This window comes from Salvelinus alpinus, chromosome 30 (genome assembly GCF_045679555.1).
Source record: "Salvelinus alpinus chromosome 30, SLU_Salpinus.1, whole genome shotgun sequence".
NCBI lineage: Eukaryota > Metazoa > Chordata > Actinopteri > Salmoniformes > Salmonidae > Salvelinus > Salvelinus alpinus.
Genome location: NC_092115.1, coordinates 15,431,205 through 15,449,256, shown reverse-complemented (window position 1 = coordinate 15,449,256; position 18,052 = coordinate 15,431,205). Strand labels below are relative to the sequence as shown.

Sequence of the window (18,052 nt, the reverse complement as noted above, 5' to 3'; positions counted from 1 at the left end):
GCTGCATCAGTGTGTTTGATCAGAGATCAGACAGAGAATTGGCTGTTTCATGCCAAAGATCATTTTCATTGGCTGGTTCATGCCAAAGATCAGTTTATTTTCTCTTAAAAAAACAACAGCAATTTTACACAACTGGAAAACATGAAATCGACAATATAAATTACAAACAGGCGATAGCAGAAATATATAAAGATTCTTTACAACTTATAAATAAAGAAGGCAAAAAAAAACTCAAGTCATCGACAAGAACACTAGAGAATTTTACAACAAGTTACAGTCAAGGTTCTGAAGAGACAGTCGACATTCATTCATCATACACTAGACAGAAATAGATGACTCTGGTCATTTTAAGGACAGTCAATGTGACTGAAGGATAAAACATCTCCACGAGAACACAACAGTGGAGCGTGAGCTTACTTTGATTCAAAATAAAACTGCAGGAAAAGTAGTGTTACATTGTACAGAAGCTGGAATGGTGTTTGCTCCATAGAAACCACCATTGTTGAAAAATACTTCACACACGTTCTGTCTCATTACATCCTGTAATTCTGTAATTATAGTTTACAGTGATTATTTCTTTATATAATGCCTTTGGATAGCTAATGGCATTAGTTTCATGTGGAAAAACAACAAATTGTTTCAGTCACCATTTGGTCCATACAATCGGATTAAGAAACTCTCTAGAGCTGCCCCACTTGTACAACTACAGTGTTCATGCTGACAAAACTTTGCTCTAGCTAGAAATCACTGTTAAAACTCTGGGAGAGCTCTTGCATTCAGAAACCACTGTCAGATAGGTCTTAACGTGGAAAATGCTTGGTTTCTTGCAACACAAAAAACATGTTGGAACTCGCCTCATTCTGTTCCATTCATTGATGCAGTCTTAGAGGCCCAGCGTTGCTTTAAACAGTGATTAAGAGTGAGCTCATACCACAGCTGTGGTGAAACACCCTTGCTAACTTTCCACTGCTAGATTCACATGTACATGTACTTCTTAACATCTTAAAGATACATTTATGCATTGTTCGGTTGTGTATCTTGCTGAGAGACTTTAAGACTTTTGAAAAACAGAGAATTGGAAACATGGAGCCCATTCAAGTACGAGTTATTTTGGTTTTTATAATGGCCTTGGCTCTGTTGGAAGTCTCACTGGGTGAAGCCAGGACTGACTGGGTAGCTTACCCAAGTCATTGACCAACCGCCTCTAACAGTGTTTCAGTTCAAGAGGAGAAAATTTGTCAGAATGCTGAGCGTCTCTCCTCTATGACTTGTTCTCGATCACAGCGGGGGCGATCATCATGACGGTGGTCTTCAGGGGATAGTAGTGGCCACGCCAGGTCTTCCAGAAGACCCCCTGCTTCCTCTGATGCCTCTGCTTGGGAGGAGGGCTCATGAAGTAGCGGCCGTTCAGGTTGGAGCGTCCACAGTTGCTGAACCACCAGCCACCTGGAGAAAGAGAGCAAACATCTGGTTAGATTAGCATTGGTGCTACATTCCCAATTTGAGTCATAGAGAGATAAACCTTACACTAAATAAATCTTAAATCTTAGACTAAATAAATCTTAAATCTTAGATAAAATTCAGCCAAATAGTAACTTTGAACTTTGAAAAAGAGGAGACGTACCAGAGAGGTGTTTGGCGCAGTTGGTGTCGCTCTTCTGGTCATTGTCTTGGTCGCGGGTGGAGAAGGGCAGGCCGGAGGCCTCGGTAGTCAGGGCGCTCTCCAGGTTGCCGTTGGAGGTCTCTTGGATGTGGAGGGCGTAGTGGCTCTCCTCCCCGCCCAGACGGATGGGGTACTGGATGGTCTCAGAATCGCCCCTCCAGTCTGAGAACTTAACCTTGAGGATGTAGTCTGTGTCTTTGGCCACGGCACTCATCTTCTCAAGACCAAGCCAGAACTCACCTAGAGAGAGAGAGAGATCAAAGGAGTTAAAACCTGATCAGTGGCTGTGGTAGCATGTGCAAAGTCTGCATACATGTGTCCAGATATCTCAGTGTCTTCGTTAATTTAAAGGATCTGATCGTAACAGGGCTGGTAATCACTTAATCTAATTTAACAGGAATAGACCATGCGATTTGGTCACTTCTGGCACCTAAAGCCACCAGGGACATTAAAGCTGGAGATTAGATGGTTGTTTATGCCAAACCTGCCATATCAAGATCCATCTGATCCCTCGATCTTGATATCTACAATCCTGTATTAGTGTTAGTATCGCTGCTTGTTAATCAAACTGAACTGGGAGGTTTCGGGTCAAGAGCTCTGTGCTGTACTGTTCTATGCTGTGGATGTGGGTGGTACTGTCCAAACCTCGGTGTGACCTCGCTAGCTAGCTCCAGAGGAATTTATTGAGGGAGATGATAAAAGACAACAGAGGATATATTTACCATTCAGACTGCCAAAGCCGCTCTGGTAGGCCTGCCATAGCTGGTCAAAGTCAACTGAGCCATCCTGGCGCCTCTGGATCACGGTCCAGCCACCTTCTGTAGAGAGGAAAGAGAAAGAGCAGTGGGATTAGTCTTTTTTTTTTACTACCGCCAACTGTCATTCATGTATGGATACAATATGTTCATAAACTAAGCTATAGAGTAACCTTATACGGTGAGCCAGAATCCTGGCTAACTCCCCTTACCAGTTGTCATTTCGCAGAAGACTTCAAAGGATTGGGAGTTTAATGGCTGAATGGTGTACACTCCGCTGGCCATCTCGCCTCTCAGGAACAGCTCATGGCAGTCTGAGGCCATCTCTGAAAAAAACAAAGACAAAAACACAACACGGTTCACAAACTGTTCTCCCACACCTCGTATCTCAAGACAGTATCAGTACACGTCGTCAAGGTCTGTGTTCTAACAGTGCCTTGGCCTTTCCCCTTCGCTGGCACAAATATTCTATTTATAAATGACTCATTCAACTAGAAAACAAAAACTCTGGTTTCTTATCTCGAGTGCCTTGAACAGCAGCCAACACAGAGCTTGTTTGTGAGCTATGGGGCAAAAGTCCACCCTGCCTCTGACAACTCCACTTGTTTTCTACTGAGGGAATTCACACTTGTGTGTATGGAAGTGAGGGTTTGGTGGGTCCAAGCAGAAGTAGTCACTTAAGTCAAATATTACTGTTTTTAAAATATTATTTTGTAGGGACATTGCATAACATGTTTACCTTTCACTTAATAACTAGGTCAGATGTTCAGGAATCAGGATACATCTGGTTTCCCTATCTAGGATCCCTATCATTGGCTTCTTCATTGTAGCTCTCCAGGTCTGTGAATGCTGAATGTTTGCCCATAAAGAGGCCTTATCGTGAAGTGGGTTTATTAGTAATTGTAAACCTAACAAAGCTCAAGAGTTAATGTGTTGTGCCCTAGTCTGACCTGCCCGGAACAAAAGAGAGCTTAGTAGCGATTGGTTGCTGTGCACATGAGGTAGAATGAGATAGAGACAGCCAGGCAGCATAAACAAAAGGTATGGGGGGCCCAGTGGCTGTCATGTGCCTGATGAGGCATGAGATGGTGCACAACCTTAATGTTTTCCAGAAAAGGGTTCAAGTTTATATGATGCCGACTTGATAGATACTGCATACGTTCATCGGCTATGATGCTCTTTATAAGCAACAATCGCCTAAGTAAATATTTTAATTGATTTGGAGCCAATCAATCGATATTGGTTTTGGTTTGATTGATATTGATTTGACTTGGTTGCTATTGAACAAACACAAGAGCAGACAACGGGACCCCAATGCATCACTCTACTGGAATAACCCGGGGCGAAGCATGATCTCTATTGATTAGTGGTGCGTGGTTGTGGTCGCGGTTTGCCTTGGGGTCAGGGGTTCCTCTCAACTTTGGCACACTTCTCATTCAGCTATGGCCAGAGAAGCAAGGGTCTACAGGGATGGGGAGCGGGGAAGAAGGGATGGAGGAGGGGAAAAGAGGAACTTTTGACTACTCTGATAGATCTGGGGGAAAGGTTGCACATTCTTGAGGCATATACCACTGTTTTATGGTGAGAGGGAAAATGGGAGGGCTGGAAGAAGGGAGCAAGGAGGTATGCAGTCAGTGCCTTCAAAACAAGAAAGGATGTGTGTACAAAGTTCACCAGACTAAATTAAACCGCCTCCTTTTCCTTGCTTTCTTTCATGACTTTTTCTGGCTCTGGGCCAAATGACCTAATCTGAGGAACATACGCTCTTAATAAAAAGGGTTCCAAAAGGGTTCTTTGGGTGTCCCTATAGAGAAACCTTTAATGTTCCAGGTAGAACTCTTTTGGGTTCTATGTAGAACCCTCTGTGTAAAGGGTTCTACATGGAACTCAAAAGGGTTCTCCCTGGAACCAAAAAGGTTCTCCTGGAACCAAAAACGGTTCTTCAGAGGGTTCTCCTATGGGGACAGCCGAAGAACCCTTTTAGGTTCTAAATTTGCAAAAAGTCCCCCTCCTCCGCCCCAAGCTCCATCAGATTTGTGAGTTATCCCTCTGTGCTGGGGCTGTGACCCTGAGTTAACACTGTCCGAGACAGCTGAACTATCCCCCAATTGGAGTCCAGCCAGATGACTTGTTTCTTTTATAGAATTCCTGAAATCCTGCTGACGTCAGAATTTGCTGAGACGACTCATTGTGTTCTGCTGGGTGACTGCATCTCACAATTCTGGGCCTGTGGGTTCACCTTTCACCTACTTTCCTCAGTGGCTATCAGACAGTGTGAAATAGTGTAAAACCCACTATTTAGATAGAACCACAAGTCATGTTGCTTTTGATTGAGAGAGCGATAATTTACTTGTTTTAACAGGCAATATACTGAAACGGTATGTATAACAATGTTACTTTCTTTTTCAATCAACTCTGAGTAGGTCAATCACATATCTGACCAACATCCATAAAGTGACATGGTTCGCATAGGTCACATTCAGAGTTAAATCATGACTCACATATCCTGTATAGGCCTATTGATTCATCCCTCAATGCTGACTTTTTAGTGAGACCAGACCCCAGCTAAAGCACTAAACAGGAACTTGCCATGAGTTAATCATTGTTCCATTGCCAGAAATCCTGGAACTAGTGTCTGAACTTTTCCCTACTTGGCCATGATCAAGCTCCATACAGCACTGATGAAAGCCTACATTATGAGCTGGCCACAGTAGTACAGTTCAGATGTTAACAGCTGTCTGGTTTGGGTGTAGGTCGAGGACATCATGATCACTTTTACAATTACTGTATTAAGTAAGACAGTGTGTAACCTAACTCAATTGACACTTCCTACTGTGATCTTTTTCTTTATACTGTGAATATATTATATTTACTGTGAACCCAATGAAAGCGTTCCTTCAGACAAGTAATGTACAATTTTCAGTCATTGGTAGGTGCATTAATTGGCATGGCCAATCACCTGTGCGTAATATTTCGCGGGCTTTGGGCAGATAGATGCGCGCGGGCAATTATCTGATAATTACAGTCAATCCTTCACGTCATTTAGAGGGAACTCCAGTTAAACTTGATGTTTTAAGCCTCGTATTGTCTCAAAGTAGATGGCATGGGAGGTCAGTATTTGTCTGGGCGTCAATTTAAACAACGGATTTGACATGAAGCTTGGCTTTACTTACCGATGGGTGAGTCGCGCAGCTCAATGCTGCCATTTTGAACGGTCTCTTCTGGTTTACGCCTGAATGCTGGTCTCTCTTTTTTCAGCTGAATCTGAGTGAGCAAGGAAAACGACGTTTTAAATAATTAATAATATGTAATAGCCTCATGAATGTTTTAAATAATTATACATGGGTCAGTGATATTCACAAAATGTTTCATACCTGGTGTTGCAGGGTCCTGATGCGCACGTTCTGCTTTTCAAGTTTATCTTGCTGGAGTTGGATTCTGTTGACCAGGTCATCAATACGTTTATTCTGAGCTTCCAGCATCCACTGAAAGAAAACAGACAGGTACCCTGTTAGTCTTTCTCCTGTGACATAATTTTAAGTAGCCTATGTTTCTTATAACATAGGAATAGCCCACCACAAAGGCGATATTGTGATCTGTGTTTTTAGACTATAACATATAGACTACTATGTGCTTGTGCTTTGAATCGGGCCGCATTTCACATAGCCTATCCGAGCACATTCAACAGCTTTTGTCATTTCCAACCCGGTAGTTTGGTTAAATAATAACTTTGGGGTTTCCATCCCACAAAAAAAGTCAATGTCAGAACAAGAAATTCTCTTTTTACTTTTCAGGTCCTATAGCAGCTCCACGTGATCTTTAAATCAAGAGTGACATTTTCCTCAACTGGGCTATGTTCCAAATATCATTGTTTAAAAATCATTCACACATTCTGAAACGAATGGGTGCATTTCCTTTGTCTGGCCAACGTTTAGCACGTAGTCCACGCACTCCAGCACAATAAACACACCCACTGGCATGCCTTCAGACATTGCTTCAGGCTGAATATCTTTAAGTCCCTTTGAGTCAATGTAAATAATCCCAGAACTGTTCTTGTCCATCAAAGTGCATCTATTGTCCCCCTCCAGTTGTTCCTCTGAACATCAGCAAATAGGCCATTTGCCAAACTATTATGCATGACTAATGTAGGAGAAAGTATAATACTAGTAGCCTACTGTAATACACATTATTTAATGTTAATCAATTAATCTATTTGCTGTGGTGTTTTGTCATGTTATCGCAGTAAATTAATAGTAAATTAATATGCCAGGCTGCTCACTGCAAAAAGCATTGTATGGTAATGCTTCATACAACTGAAGCAATCAGAATTGAAGTGATCAGAAATTAATGGATACAATGGCAACTGCAGAGAAGTAAACTCACAAAAGGGGAGACATGCAGCAGTTAGCTTACAGTCTGTCTTGTCATTAATCACTTTTTATCTCAAGTCATTTGCTTCCCTTCCTTTACACCAAATGCACAATTGTATCATAGCTTATTTTCCAAACACAATGAATGACCTAAATAGAGTCATGGATTCCCTCCTTACCTGAATGATGCGTGCATCGCTGTAGTTGCCTGAGTTGCCTATGTTCATGTCGGGCAGCCCCTCTCCCTGCAGCATGCCATCTATCTTCTCCTCCAGCTTGTTCATCCTCTCATCCACCCTCTTCCTCTCCTGCTGCATCTCCTCTGTCTTCTCCCTCAGCTCGGCCGTCTCGTTGAGCACCTGGACCTCCATGTCCTCCAGCCCCCGGGCCTTGGACTTCAACACCTCGCCCTCCGCCTGCAGCCTCTGGCTCTCCTTGCCCAGGTCCGCTGCAGTGCCGTTGAAGACCTTCAGCTTGGCAGTGATGTCCCTCATCTGGCCCTTGGTTTTGTCCACATGCTCCTTGAGGCCTTGGCCTAGCTGGAGCAGGCCATGGGCGATCACATTCACGTCGTCCCACGCTGCATACTGCATCTTCTTCTCCTTCCCGCTGGTGGCCGAGCCTCCTCTCCTCTCGAAGGGGTTGCCGGTGGCCATCAGAATGACCAGGCACAGAGTCAGGGTTGCTAGTATTGTCTTCATTGTTGCCTGCTTTCCTTTGTTTGTTCGTTGGCTCAAGTTCTTGGTCGTTTTTTTGTCAGGTGGTTTGCAGAAGCACCCTTCTCTTTCCAGTTCTTTGCTTGAGCTCAAGATCCTACCTCTCTGTGCAGAGCACGTTGGTTTTATACTTTCAGAGCCCTTCAACTCCAGCAGGCTGGCTGATCTGATTGGCTGGCCAAGCAGAGGGGGAAGAGCTGCTCTCAGGTTTCTCCCCCGCTCAGTTAACTCTTTATGTCAAGCGAAGGCGTGAGAGGGGAGCACGTGATGTAACAATGAAGCCAATTTCATCACTACCTGTAAAATACGGTAAACAAAGAGATTTCAATCAAATTATTGCACATTGACATGCACAGCTATACAATAAAAGACAGCTTTATGTGCAAACACATCTAACTACTGTCACCATAATGTTTCTACTTTCACTATACTGTCTCTATCATTCAGTACCCAGAAAAGGGGTTCAGACATGTCAGTGCACTTACATTGACAATCACACAGCTGTATGGTAAAGGATAGATTAACTCACTTTGTGTGATAAACATGATGATGTAACAAAGAAATGGTTGATATCACTTCAAACACGAGAGGAAAGCCTATGCTGATTGATAATTTACACCGGTTACTTTGCTGTTGATAATGTTATTGTTATGGTGTGATAATGCTATGATAACGTTACGGTGCAATAATGTTGCGGTAACATAATGTTGCGGTAACGTCACAGTGCGATAATGTTGTGATAATGTTATGACAACGCTATGGCGTGATGACGTTGGGATAATGGTAGGATAACGGTACAGTAGGATAATGTTACGATAATGTTACAGTGTGCTAATGCTGCGATAATGTTATGGTGTGATAATGTTATGACAATGTTATGGTGTGACTTGAACATAATATAAAAATGACACAAGTTACCATTACTTTCTATAAAGAGGTTAGGTAGTTATTACAGGTAAAGCTAAGTGTATGTTATTTTCCGAAACGCTTAAAAATCGGATTATTTATGTGTATGTACATTGGATGGTGCCCACATTGATCGTGCCCCCACTTATAAATATTTTGGCATCTGGATTGACGAAAAGGTATGTTTCAAAAAGCATATTGATGAGTTAGTTAAGAAGTTAAGAATTAAAGAATAAGGATCGGCCCCTTTTATTCAAGTTTTGCCTAAAATGACATACCCAAATCTAACTGCCTGTAGCTCAGGCCCTGAAGCAAGGATATGCATATTCTTGGTACCATTTGAAGGGAAACACTTTGAAGTTTGTGGAAATGTGAAAGGAATGTAGGAGAATATAGCACATTAGATCTGGTAAAAGATAATACAAAAAAAGAAACAAAAGTTTTTTTGTACCATCATCTTTGAAATGCAAGAGAAAGGCCATAATGTATTATTCCAGCACATGTGCAATTTAGCTTTTGGCCACTAGATGGCAGCAGTGTATGTGCAAAGTTTCAGACTTATCCAATGAACCATTGTATCTCTATTCAAAATGTTGTATCAAGACTGCCCAAATATGCCTAATTTGTTTATTAACGTCACGACTTACACCGAAGGTGGTTCCTCTCCTCCCGGCGTCGCCGGCCTACTAGCCATCACCGATCCATTTTTATTTTTCCGTTTGTTTTGTCTTTGGTTCATTCACAACTGGTTTTCATTTGCTTTAACTTCTGTGTGTATATTTACCCCTGTTTCCCGCTTAGGTTTGTGTGGGATTATTTTCATGTTGCTCGTTGAGGTTTTCCTCAGTTTATTTACTGGTGTACAGTGTTGTAGGAAAAGTAAGGAGCGTTGTTTTTTCTCCTTCCGTGAGTGACTGTGTGTTCCTATGTCTTGGGCGTTTATTGGTATTGTACCTGACCCATTTTTGGACTTGCTTATTAAAGACGCTACTTTGACATCTCTGCTCTCCTGTGCTTGACTACCTTAGCTACCTCAGTACAAAGCCGCAACAATTAATAACTTTTCATGTTCAAAACTGTGCACTTTCCTCAAACAATAGAATGGTATTCTTTCACTGTATTAGCTACTGTAAATTGGACAGTGCAGTTAGATTAACAAGAATTTAAGCTTTCTGCCAATATCAGAAATGTCTTTGTCCTGGGAAATGTTCTTGTTACTTACAACCTCATGCTAATCGCATTAGCCTACGTTAGCTCAACTGTCCCACAGGGGACCCACCAATCCCGAAGAAGTTTTAAAGGAATAGGGCATAGCTTTCATTAAATAGCAGAAAACAAACAATTCAGTTGACATTTATGCTCGTTATAGATTATGTCGATATCGTCTAATGAATGCAGCTGCCACTGTATTGAAGCCAGTGGACGCAGTTAATAATAGCACACACTAGACATCAATGCTTTCTGTATCAGAAAGTAGGCTGTCCGGCCTCCTGAGTGGCGCAGTGGTCTAAGGCACTGCATCGCAGTGCTAGCTGTGCCACCAGAGACTCTGGGTTCGAGCCCAGGCTCTGTCGCAGCCGGCCGCGACTGGGAGGTTCATGGGGCGACGCACAATTGGCCTAGCGTTGTTCGGGTTAGGGAGGGTTTGGCCAGTAGGGATATCCTTGTCTCATCGCGCACTAGCGACTCCTGTGGCGGGCCGGGCGCAGTGCGCGCTGACCAGGTCGCTAGGTGTACGGTGTTTCCTCCGACACATTGGTGCGGCTGGCTTCCGGGTTGGATGCGCGCTGTGTTAAGAAGCAGTGCGGCTTGGTTGGGTTGTGTTTTGGAGGACACATGGCTCTCGACCTTCGTCTCTCCCGAGCCCGTACGGGAGTTGTAGCGATGAGACAAGACAGTAACTACTAACAATTGGGGAGAAAAAGGGAAAAAGAAAGTAAGCTGTCCATCTTTGAAGTCTCGTAGATCGATGAATTGCGCTATTTTTGTTTATAAAGCCCTCTTACACAAACTTCCACCGTATCTCACTTCATTGTTGTGAGCTATCAAGACTCGGTCTCAGGGAAGGATAACTAGAGATCCCTTCGATCTCCACTGAGTCAGGGAAGGATAACTAGAGATTCCTTCGATCTCCACTGAGTTAGTTAATTCTGCTTTTAGTTTTTTAGCACCTTGTGGAATAATCTACAACTGGATGATTTGTTCCCTCGAGGGCAATTCATAATATGAAACATAGCTTTTTGTCAATCCAGATGCCCAAATATTTATTTTGGCCGATTGAGGACCTTTTTACTGAAGAATGTGTTTGTTTTCTTTGATTGTGTTTTGTATCTCTGTTTTGCTTTTCGTAGCGCATTGATGTGTATATTTTGGTGAATATTTCTTTAATTACAGCGCTCTTCTGTAAAAGAGATTTTGGTCTCAGCATGATAAAGGGTTTTTGATACACAAGGCTTTAATAGCTCAAAATGTTACATTGCATATAAATGTGCATAGATAATAATTTGACAAAATATATCCAGTGTGTGAATAAACATTCTGTCTTGCATCCTCCATAAAGAAAAATAACTGATTGTACTTTGTTAAATGAAGTCCAGCCAGGTCTATAATTATTGGCACCTATAATACAAAAACTGAGCTATATTGTATGCTAAAAAATATATATATATTTTCATGTAATCTGACCATAGCACCGGTTCCAATCCAAGTGCCAATGCCGCTTATCAAACTCCAGGCAGTGCTGTGGTCAAATGACACGATAATAGATATCTTTGGCTACGCACACCAGTGGAGGGTTTGGCGTTGAAAAACAGAAGCATACCTCATAAGGTAAAATATGGTGGTGGATCTTTGATGTTATGGGGCTATTTTGCTTCCACTGGTCCTGGGGCCCTTGTTAAGGTTTTGCCAATAATTATGTATCTGACTGTACTTCTTAATAAACTGAATATCATTTCAAGTCTAGATTTGTTTTGAAACCAGTACAGAGAAAACACGGAGAAAAAGCTATTTGAGCCAGCCTAATTGTACGGCTGGGATAAATTGAAGCCGGTTGCGTTTGTGTGAAGTCACTGGCACTGTGTTGGACGTCAGGAGGAACGTGCTGTATGATTTGGCCCGAGGTGCTCCTCTGTTAGACTTGCTGTGAGGTAGGAGCAGTGTGAGAATTAGGGGAAAGTTCACGCATAGAAAATGCCCAAGTTAAGGCAATTCCCAACATTCAGATTTAACACCCGTGCTGGAAGCACGGGGAGCACGTAGGCGATTCATGACCTGGGGCCAGACCACAAAGAAAAGGAGTTAACCCTCTCTTGTCTGCACCGGAGGCTAAGTAGGTGAAAGGTAACCGGCAGATTTTTTACTGTGCTTGGCAGGGAAAATCACTGCAGTTGGAACTATAAATCATTACTAACGCTGCTGAAATTTAACAAACATCCGTTAGTTTGATTAAGGATCAGGGTGTTTATGAAGACAGTCAAAGAACAATCATTTTTATACAAAAATAGTATTTTGTTGCCCAATCTTAGGAAGGATATAGATTTACTCGTACTTTTTGTACGACTTGCCTAAGCCAAATGAGTTATCAAATAACATTTATAAGGTCAGAGTAACTGACAGAGACTAGTTGAATGGAAACAGATGTGTTGCTGAAGGCTTTTGAAGAGCCGGAAAAGCTGACAATTATTTGTCTGTGGCAGGAACATGCAAGAAAGAACATTGTAGCCTATCCACAAACGTGCAGTCATACTGTATCTCAGGACTAGTAATATTGAATAATGTTAACACAAATTGAACTAAAATACTCACTGGTTACTGATTTTAAATGGAAGGAATGTGCATGAGCTTCTGGGACATTACCGATGGAGTGAGGAGGGGTCCTTGGAATTTGGGGGTGTAAAAGACAGCGGTGCTTTAGGGGACTGGAAGGGTCCCCAAGCCTTCCACTCCCTTCCTGCTGGAGCATGCAAACCAAGCCATGACTTGGCCTGCTGATGTCTGAGAAACGGCAGGTTTTCTGGAAGCCAGATGGGAGAGGAAGTTGCCCACTACTTACTGTTTGACCATGTAGTTATGCTAGTGTTTCACTGATAGTGTGACTGACAGACTGTGTCACGAACCACAGAATGTTCTAATCACATAAGGGTCATTCAGTCAATGTTAAATGTTGGCTTTAAATATGTTTTACAGATGTTACTATATTGCCTATATTTAGATAGTTTCTTATTTGGGGATGTTTAATCCCCATGGGTACAATATATTTTTGGCAGTGATTGAGAGAGGAATGACACAAAAGACAGCTGCAATAAGTCAACCTTTCCTGTCTTGGAAATGTCCGTTTGTTACTACAGTGTAATTACCATTCCACAATGAAACATGTACTTTGAATTAATACCTCAAGCCCTGTTTTTATCATAAGTGACTGTCAGAGTGTAATGGTTAAGTTGTTTCCATGAACAATCACCTTACTCTTTAACATTGTTGTCCCTAACCAAACAAGATTCTATTGATTTCAGTGTTATTTACATTATGGAAGAGAACCAGCATACACAATAAAAACCAAGGAAGGAAGGACTCAATATTCTCTGTCAATAGTTATATGCAGGACATTCCTAGGAGACTGGCTAAACAGGGGTTTTAACTAAGAAAGTCAACGATGCTGGAGGCTATGGGAATCTGGCGCCTTCCAGCCGTCTGTGACTGATCATCACTGGAACCACACCTACAGCTGCTTATTAAATTCCAAAATGGCCGCTCTCTCAGAATGACGACCTTTTACCTAGATTCTAAATGCAGAACATCTGTATGGCCCACTGAAGTCCAACAGTCATTCACATATAGGGAAGGATGGATACCACATGCTCAAAATGAATGTTGAAATGGTGGACCATGGTTTCCATGGATATGAGATTGTCATTATTTGTTTAAATTTAGTTTCCACATATTTATTTTTTTCCCTTACAATGTACACTGGACAAACTGTTCAAAAATAACATCTTATATTAGAATTGAGTAACTAAAGAAATGAATTGATATTCAATGGATGGAATCACTCCATTGGATTCATCCTCCTAATTTCTGTCAGATGACTAATGCTGTAATGTCAGGAAGTGTCCTACCTAGGTATGTAGCTAAATATACAGAAAGCTGCCAAAATAAAGGAAACACCAACATAAAGTGTCTTAATAGGGCATTGGGCCACCACAAGAGCTTCCATTTTTTATTTAACCAGGGAAGTCAGTTAAGAACAAATTCTTATTTACAATGACGGCCTACCCCGGCCAAACCCTATGGGACTCCCAATCACGGCCGGTTGTGATACAGCCTGGAATTGAACCAGGGTCTGTAGTGACACCTCAAGCACTGAGATGCAGTGCAGACCACTGCACCACTTCATTGCGCCTTGGCATAGATTCTACTATTGTCTCTATTGGAGAGATGCGACAACATTCTTCCATAAGAAATTCCATAATTTGTTGTTTTGTTGTTGGAAAACACTGTCTCAGTTGCCACTCCAGAATCTCAAATAAGTGTTCAATTGATTTGAGATCTGGTGACTGAGACACACACACCCTTTAAACCCCCTATGCTCCTTTGAGACCCTGTTTCAGAGTCAGTCTCTTCTAGCCATGGTAGCCAAAATAATGGGCCACTGGGCGTTTATATACATTATCCAAAGCATGATGGGATGTTAATTGCTTAATTAACTCAGGAACCATACCTATGTGGAAGTACCTGCTTTCAATATACTTTGTATCCCTCATTTACTCATATGTTTACTTTAATTTGGCAGTAGTACGGGTAGTATGTTTGTCTCGTGACGACAAGACGTAACATCTCCTTCCTGAGTACTTGCAGTGGCTCTGCATTCAATGATGTTGGAAGCAGTTTATGGTAGATAAATTAACATAAAATTATCTGGCAACTGCTCTGGTGGACATTCCTGCAGTCAGCGTGCCAATTGCACGCTCCCTCAAAACCTGAGACATCTGTGGCATTGTGTTGTGTGACAGAACTGCACAATTTAAAGTGGCCTTTTATTGGCCTTTTGCACCTGTGTAATGATCATGCTGTTTAACCAGCTTCTTGATATGTCACACCTGTCAGGTGGATGGATTATCTTGGCAAAGGAGAAATGCTCACTAACAGGGATATAAACAAATTTGTGCACCAAATTTGAGAGAAATAAGCTTTTTGTGCATACGGAAAATGTCTGGGATTTTTTATTTCAGCTCATGAAACATGGAACCGACACTTTACATGTTGCGTTTATATTTCTGTTTGTGTATTTCATGTATGATGCTACACATAATTGTTGATGGGATAACTACCCAATCATTTTATTATTTTGTTGTCTAGTATAGGATCGATGGATGATCTCATTTGCTCATTTTGTAAATGAAAAACATCCTAAGATTACAAAACTGTTGTTCAGGTTCAAATGGCACATGGCGTTCTGGTGAGTCAGTGCTCATTTTGTGGTGCTGGGAATACAAAAACATTTACACAGGCAGCCCAATTCTGATCATTTCCCCCCTAATTGGTCTTTTGACCAAGCACATCAGATCTTTTCACGTAAGTTATTTTTCAGAGCTGATCTGATTGGTCAAAATACCAATTAGTGAAAGAAAAGATCAGAATTGGGCTGCCTGTGTAAACGCATATATCACTCCTCTCCTCTCCACCATGATAGCTGATGTGTGGTGAGCGTTCTGGCACAAAATGGTTGCCGTTTATCACCCAAATGGGTGCTAGACATTGGTGGTGGAAGAGGTGAGTTTCCTACCTTACTATGCAAACCGCTTTGAGAACCTACTGTAGGTGGAAATATAAATGCAATCAATTATTATTACTGATACAAACGTGCAGAGCTAATTGGGGATATTTTAGTACCGGTAAATTTATTATTTGCATAGTGTAAGTTGGAGGGTCATGCAAGGAAAAGCACACTCCTGCCCTCTTGTAGCAGTAATCCATGCCAATGTATACAAAAATTCGGAAGAGGCCGAGGGGCCGCATCCGTGGTTGTCCCACTGCTCTATCCTCAGTCTAAATACCACATCACATTCAAGCCAGGACTGGTTTTCCCCTCATCCCGAGAGATGAGAAATATTTAATATGACTGCTGCGTACTCGGCACCTCCCAAGCAGCAGTGGATAGAGAAAGGATTTCCTGTGAGGGCTCAGCAGATGCTGTCTATCTTGGATGGGAACGGTCCCCGGTGTATAGGAACCCACCTCAGGCACGCTCTTCAACGTTTGACCGCTGCTTCTTTATGAGTTCATTGTGCCAAACTTCCTCTCAGATTTGCTTTTGTAATCTCTTGTGCACCTCCTACTAAAGTCCATATGTGAGGCATGTAACATGCTCCGTTCTTTAAAGATGTAACCTAGGTCACAGAATATGTACAGTACATACACTGAGTGTACAAAACATTAAGAACACCTGCTCTTTCCATGACATAGACTGACCAGGTGGATTCAGGTGAAAGCTATGATCCCTTATTGATGTCACTTGTTAAACCTACTTCAATCATTGTAGATGAAGGGGAGGAGACACGTTAAAGAAGGATTTTTAAGCCTTGAGACAACTGAAACATGGATTGTGTATGTGTGCCATTCAGAGGGTGAATGGGTAAGACAAAATATCTAAGTGCCTTTGAACGGGGCATGGTAGTAGGTGACAGGCGTACTGGTTTGTGTTAAGAATTGCAACGCTGCTGAGTGTTTCACTCTCAACAGTTTCCTGTGTGTATCAAGAATGGTCCACCACCCAAAGGACATCCATACAACTTGACACAACTGTGGGAAGCATTGGAGTCAACATGGGCCAGCATCCCTGTCGAATATTTTCGACACCTTGTAGAGGTGAACAGAATAATCCAAATGTAACCGTATAGGATATCTTTTCAGTTTTTAACATAGGAAATATAAGGATAAGAGTGTATTCATATTCGCAATACTTGTCTAAACTCTGGGAGTACTGACATGACGTTGCATACAATTATGTAAAAAGAAACACAATGATACTTATAACGTTGCAAAATACCAAAACGGTGCAACATCTTAATATGAATAATATAGTACCATACCACCCTTCTTTCACACAGCTTACTATGCCATGTGCCTCAGCAGAATGTGCCTGTCAGCCTGCCCTTCTCTGTCCTTACATGCCATCACCTCACACACCTTAGCTAAGAATAATTATGATTCATAATAGTGATTACAACTCTTTGTATAAAAGCCATACGAAGTCTGAAATCATTCCAAAAAGTGCATGTGCATTTTGAGTGACCTCTGTCTTTTTGATACTCAACGGTTAAAGAAATGTTGACCCAATGCATCTATGGAGGGTTTTGAAAAAAGACGATGCGTTTTCTGGTAAGATAGCACAAAGTCATTTTTTCTCTCCCCAATTTCGTGGTATCCAATGGGTAGTTACAGTCTTGTTGCAACTCCCGTAAGGACCCTGGAGAGGCAAAGGTCAAAATCCGTGCTTCCTCTGAAACACAACCCAACCACACCAGAAGTTAGCCGCACCAATGTGTCGGAGGAAACACCGTACACCTGGCAACCATGTCAGCATGCACTGCTCCCGGCCCTCCACAGGAATTCGCTAGAGCGCGATGGGACAAGGACATCCCCTCCAGCCAAACCCTGCCCTAACTCAGACGACGCTGGGTCAATTGTGCACCAGGCTCCCGGTCGCAGCTGGCTGCAACAGAGCCTGGACTCGAACCAGGATCTCTAGTGGCACAGCTAGCATTGCGAGGCAGTGCCTTAGACCACTGCGCCACTCGGGAGGCCACAAAGTAATTATTAGCTAGTTATTAGGTAATATGCATTTTACCAATTAATTTCTAAGTATAGACCAGCTAAATAGCAAACTATAAAATAAAGGCATTTCTGAAACTAATCTGGCGCCCCTTTTGGATCCCACACTCTGATCAAACATACCGCGTAGCTGGATGTCGGCCCTGTGACCCTCTTGGTGGTATTTGCACAGGTCATGTTTGGCTGCCAAATAGATGCAATGGCTGTGTGCACAGCAGCGATGCTCTGTCCCAGGGTCACCTCCAATGTCACTGGCTGATTCATTAAGGGATGACACAGGTTTGGTATGCCTGAACATGGCAAGGGCCAATTCAGCATGCACCCTGCATGCTCAGAGGTACCCCCAGTAAGCATGGGCAACAGCTGTTCTTCAGCTCGGTTGTGTCAAGTGCCAAAATGCCCAGGGTTTACTGGCATGCTTACTGGAAAACATGCTTACAAGACAAAGTGAGGGTAGATAGTGTGTGGGTGTTATAACTCAAGTTTAACACAAGCAAGTAGCCTAACGGTTAACCACTTTGGGCCAGTAACTGAAAGGCTGCTGGTTCGAATCCCTGAGTTGACTAAATTAAAAATCTGTTGATGTACTGTTGAGCAAGGCATTTAACCCTAGTTGCTCTGGATAAGAGTGTTGGCCAAATCAGGGTTTCCCAAACTTGGTCCTGGGGCCCCCCCTGGGTGCATATTTATTATTTCATCAGGCCTTTGATTATTAGCCTTTATTAGTGCTAGGGCAAAACCCCCAAATCTGTGCTAAATTACAAAAATGTACTGTAAAATGTAAATGTTGGTGTCTTTTCATGTTCAGCA

At 42.3% G+C, this 18,052-nt stretch overlaps 1 protein-coding gene across 1 annotated transcript; it reads right to left on the bottom strand.

The window, feature by feature from the left end:
* Nucleotides 1–59: 59 nt before the first annotated feature.
* LOC139560548 (angiopoietin-related protein 4-like) lies at nucleotides 60–7,613 on the bottom strand. Its single transcript, XM_071377413.1, has 7 exons — nucleotides 6,968–7,613; nucleotides 5,793–5,903; nucleotides 5,592–5,682; nucleotides 2,631–2,744; nucleotides 2,386–2,481; nucleotides 1,625–1,903; nucleotides 60–1,446 (listed from the first exon to the last, which is right to left on the bottom strand). The coding sequence occupies exons 1-7, from the start codon at nucleotides 7,487–7,489 to the stop codon at nucleotides 1,262–1,264; spliced, it is 1,398 nt and encodes a 465-aa protein (XP_071233514.1). The 5' UTR covers nucleotides 7,490–7,613; the 3' UTR covers nucleotides 60–1,261.
* Between the last annotated feature and the right edge of the window lie 10,439 nt (nucleotides 7,614–18,052).

Bases quoted from the DNA above. Each gene is read 5' to 3' on its own strand.
- LOC139560548 (XM_071377413.1), bottom strand. From the start codon at position 7,489: ATGAAGACAATACTAGCAACCCTGACTCTGTGCCTGGTCATTCTGATG. The intron at 5,683-5,792 runs GTATGAAACATT...TTGCTCACTCAG, and splicing joins TCAGGACCCTGCAACACCAG to ATTCAGCTGAAAAAAGAGAG. The intron at 1,904-2,385 runs GTAAATATATCC...CTCTCTCTCTAG, and splicing joins CGGCTTTGGCAGTCTGAATG to GTGAGTTCTGGCTTGGTCTT.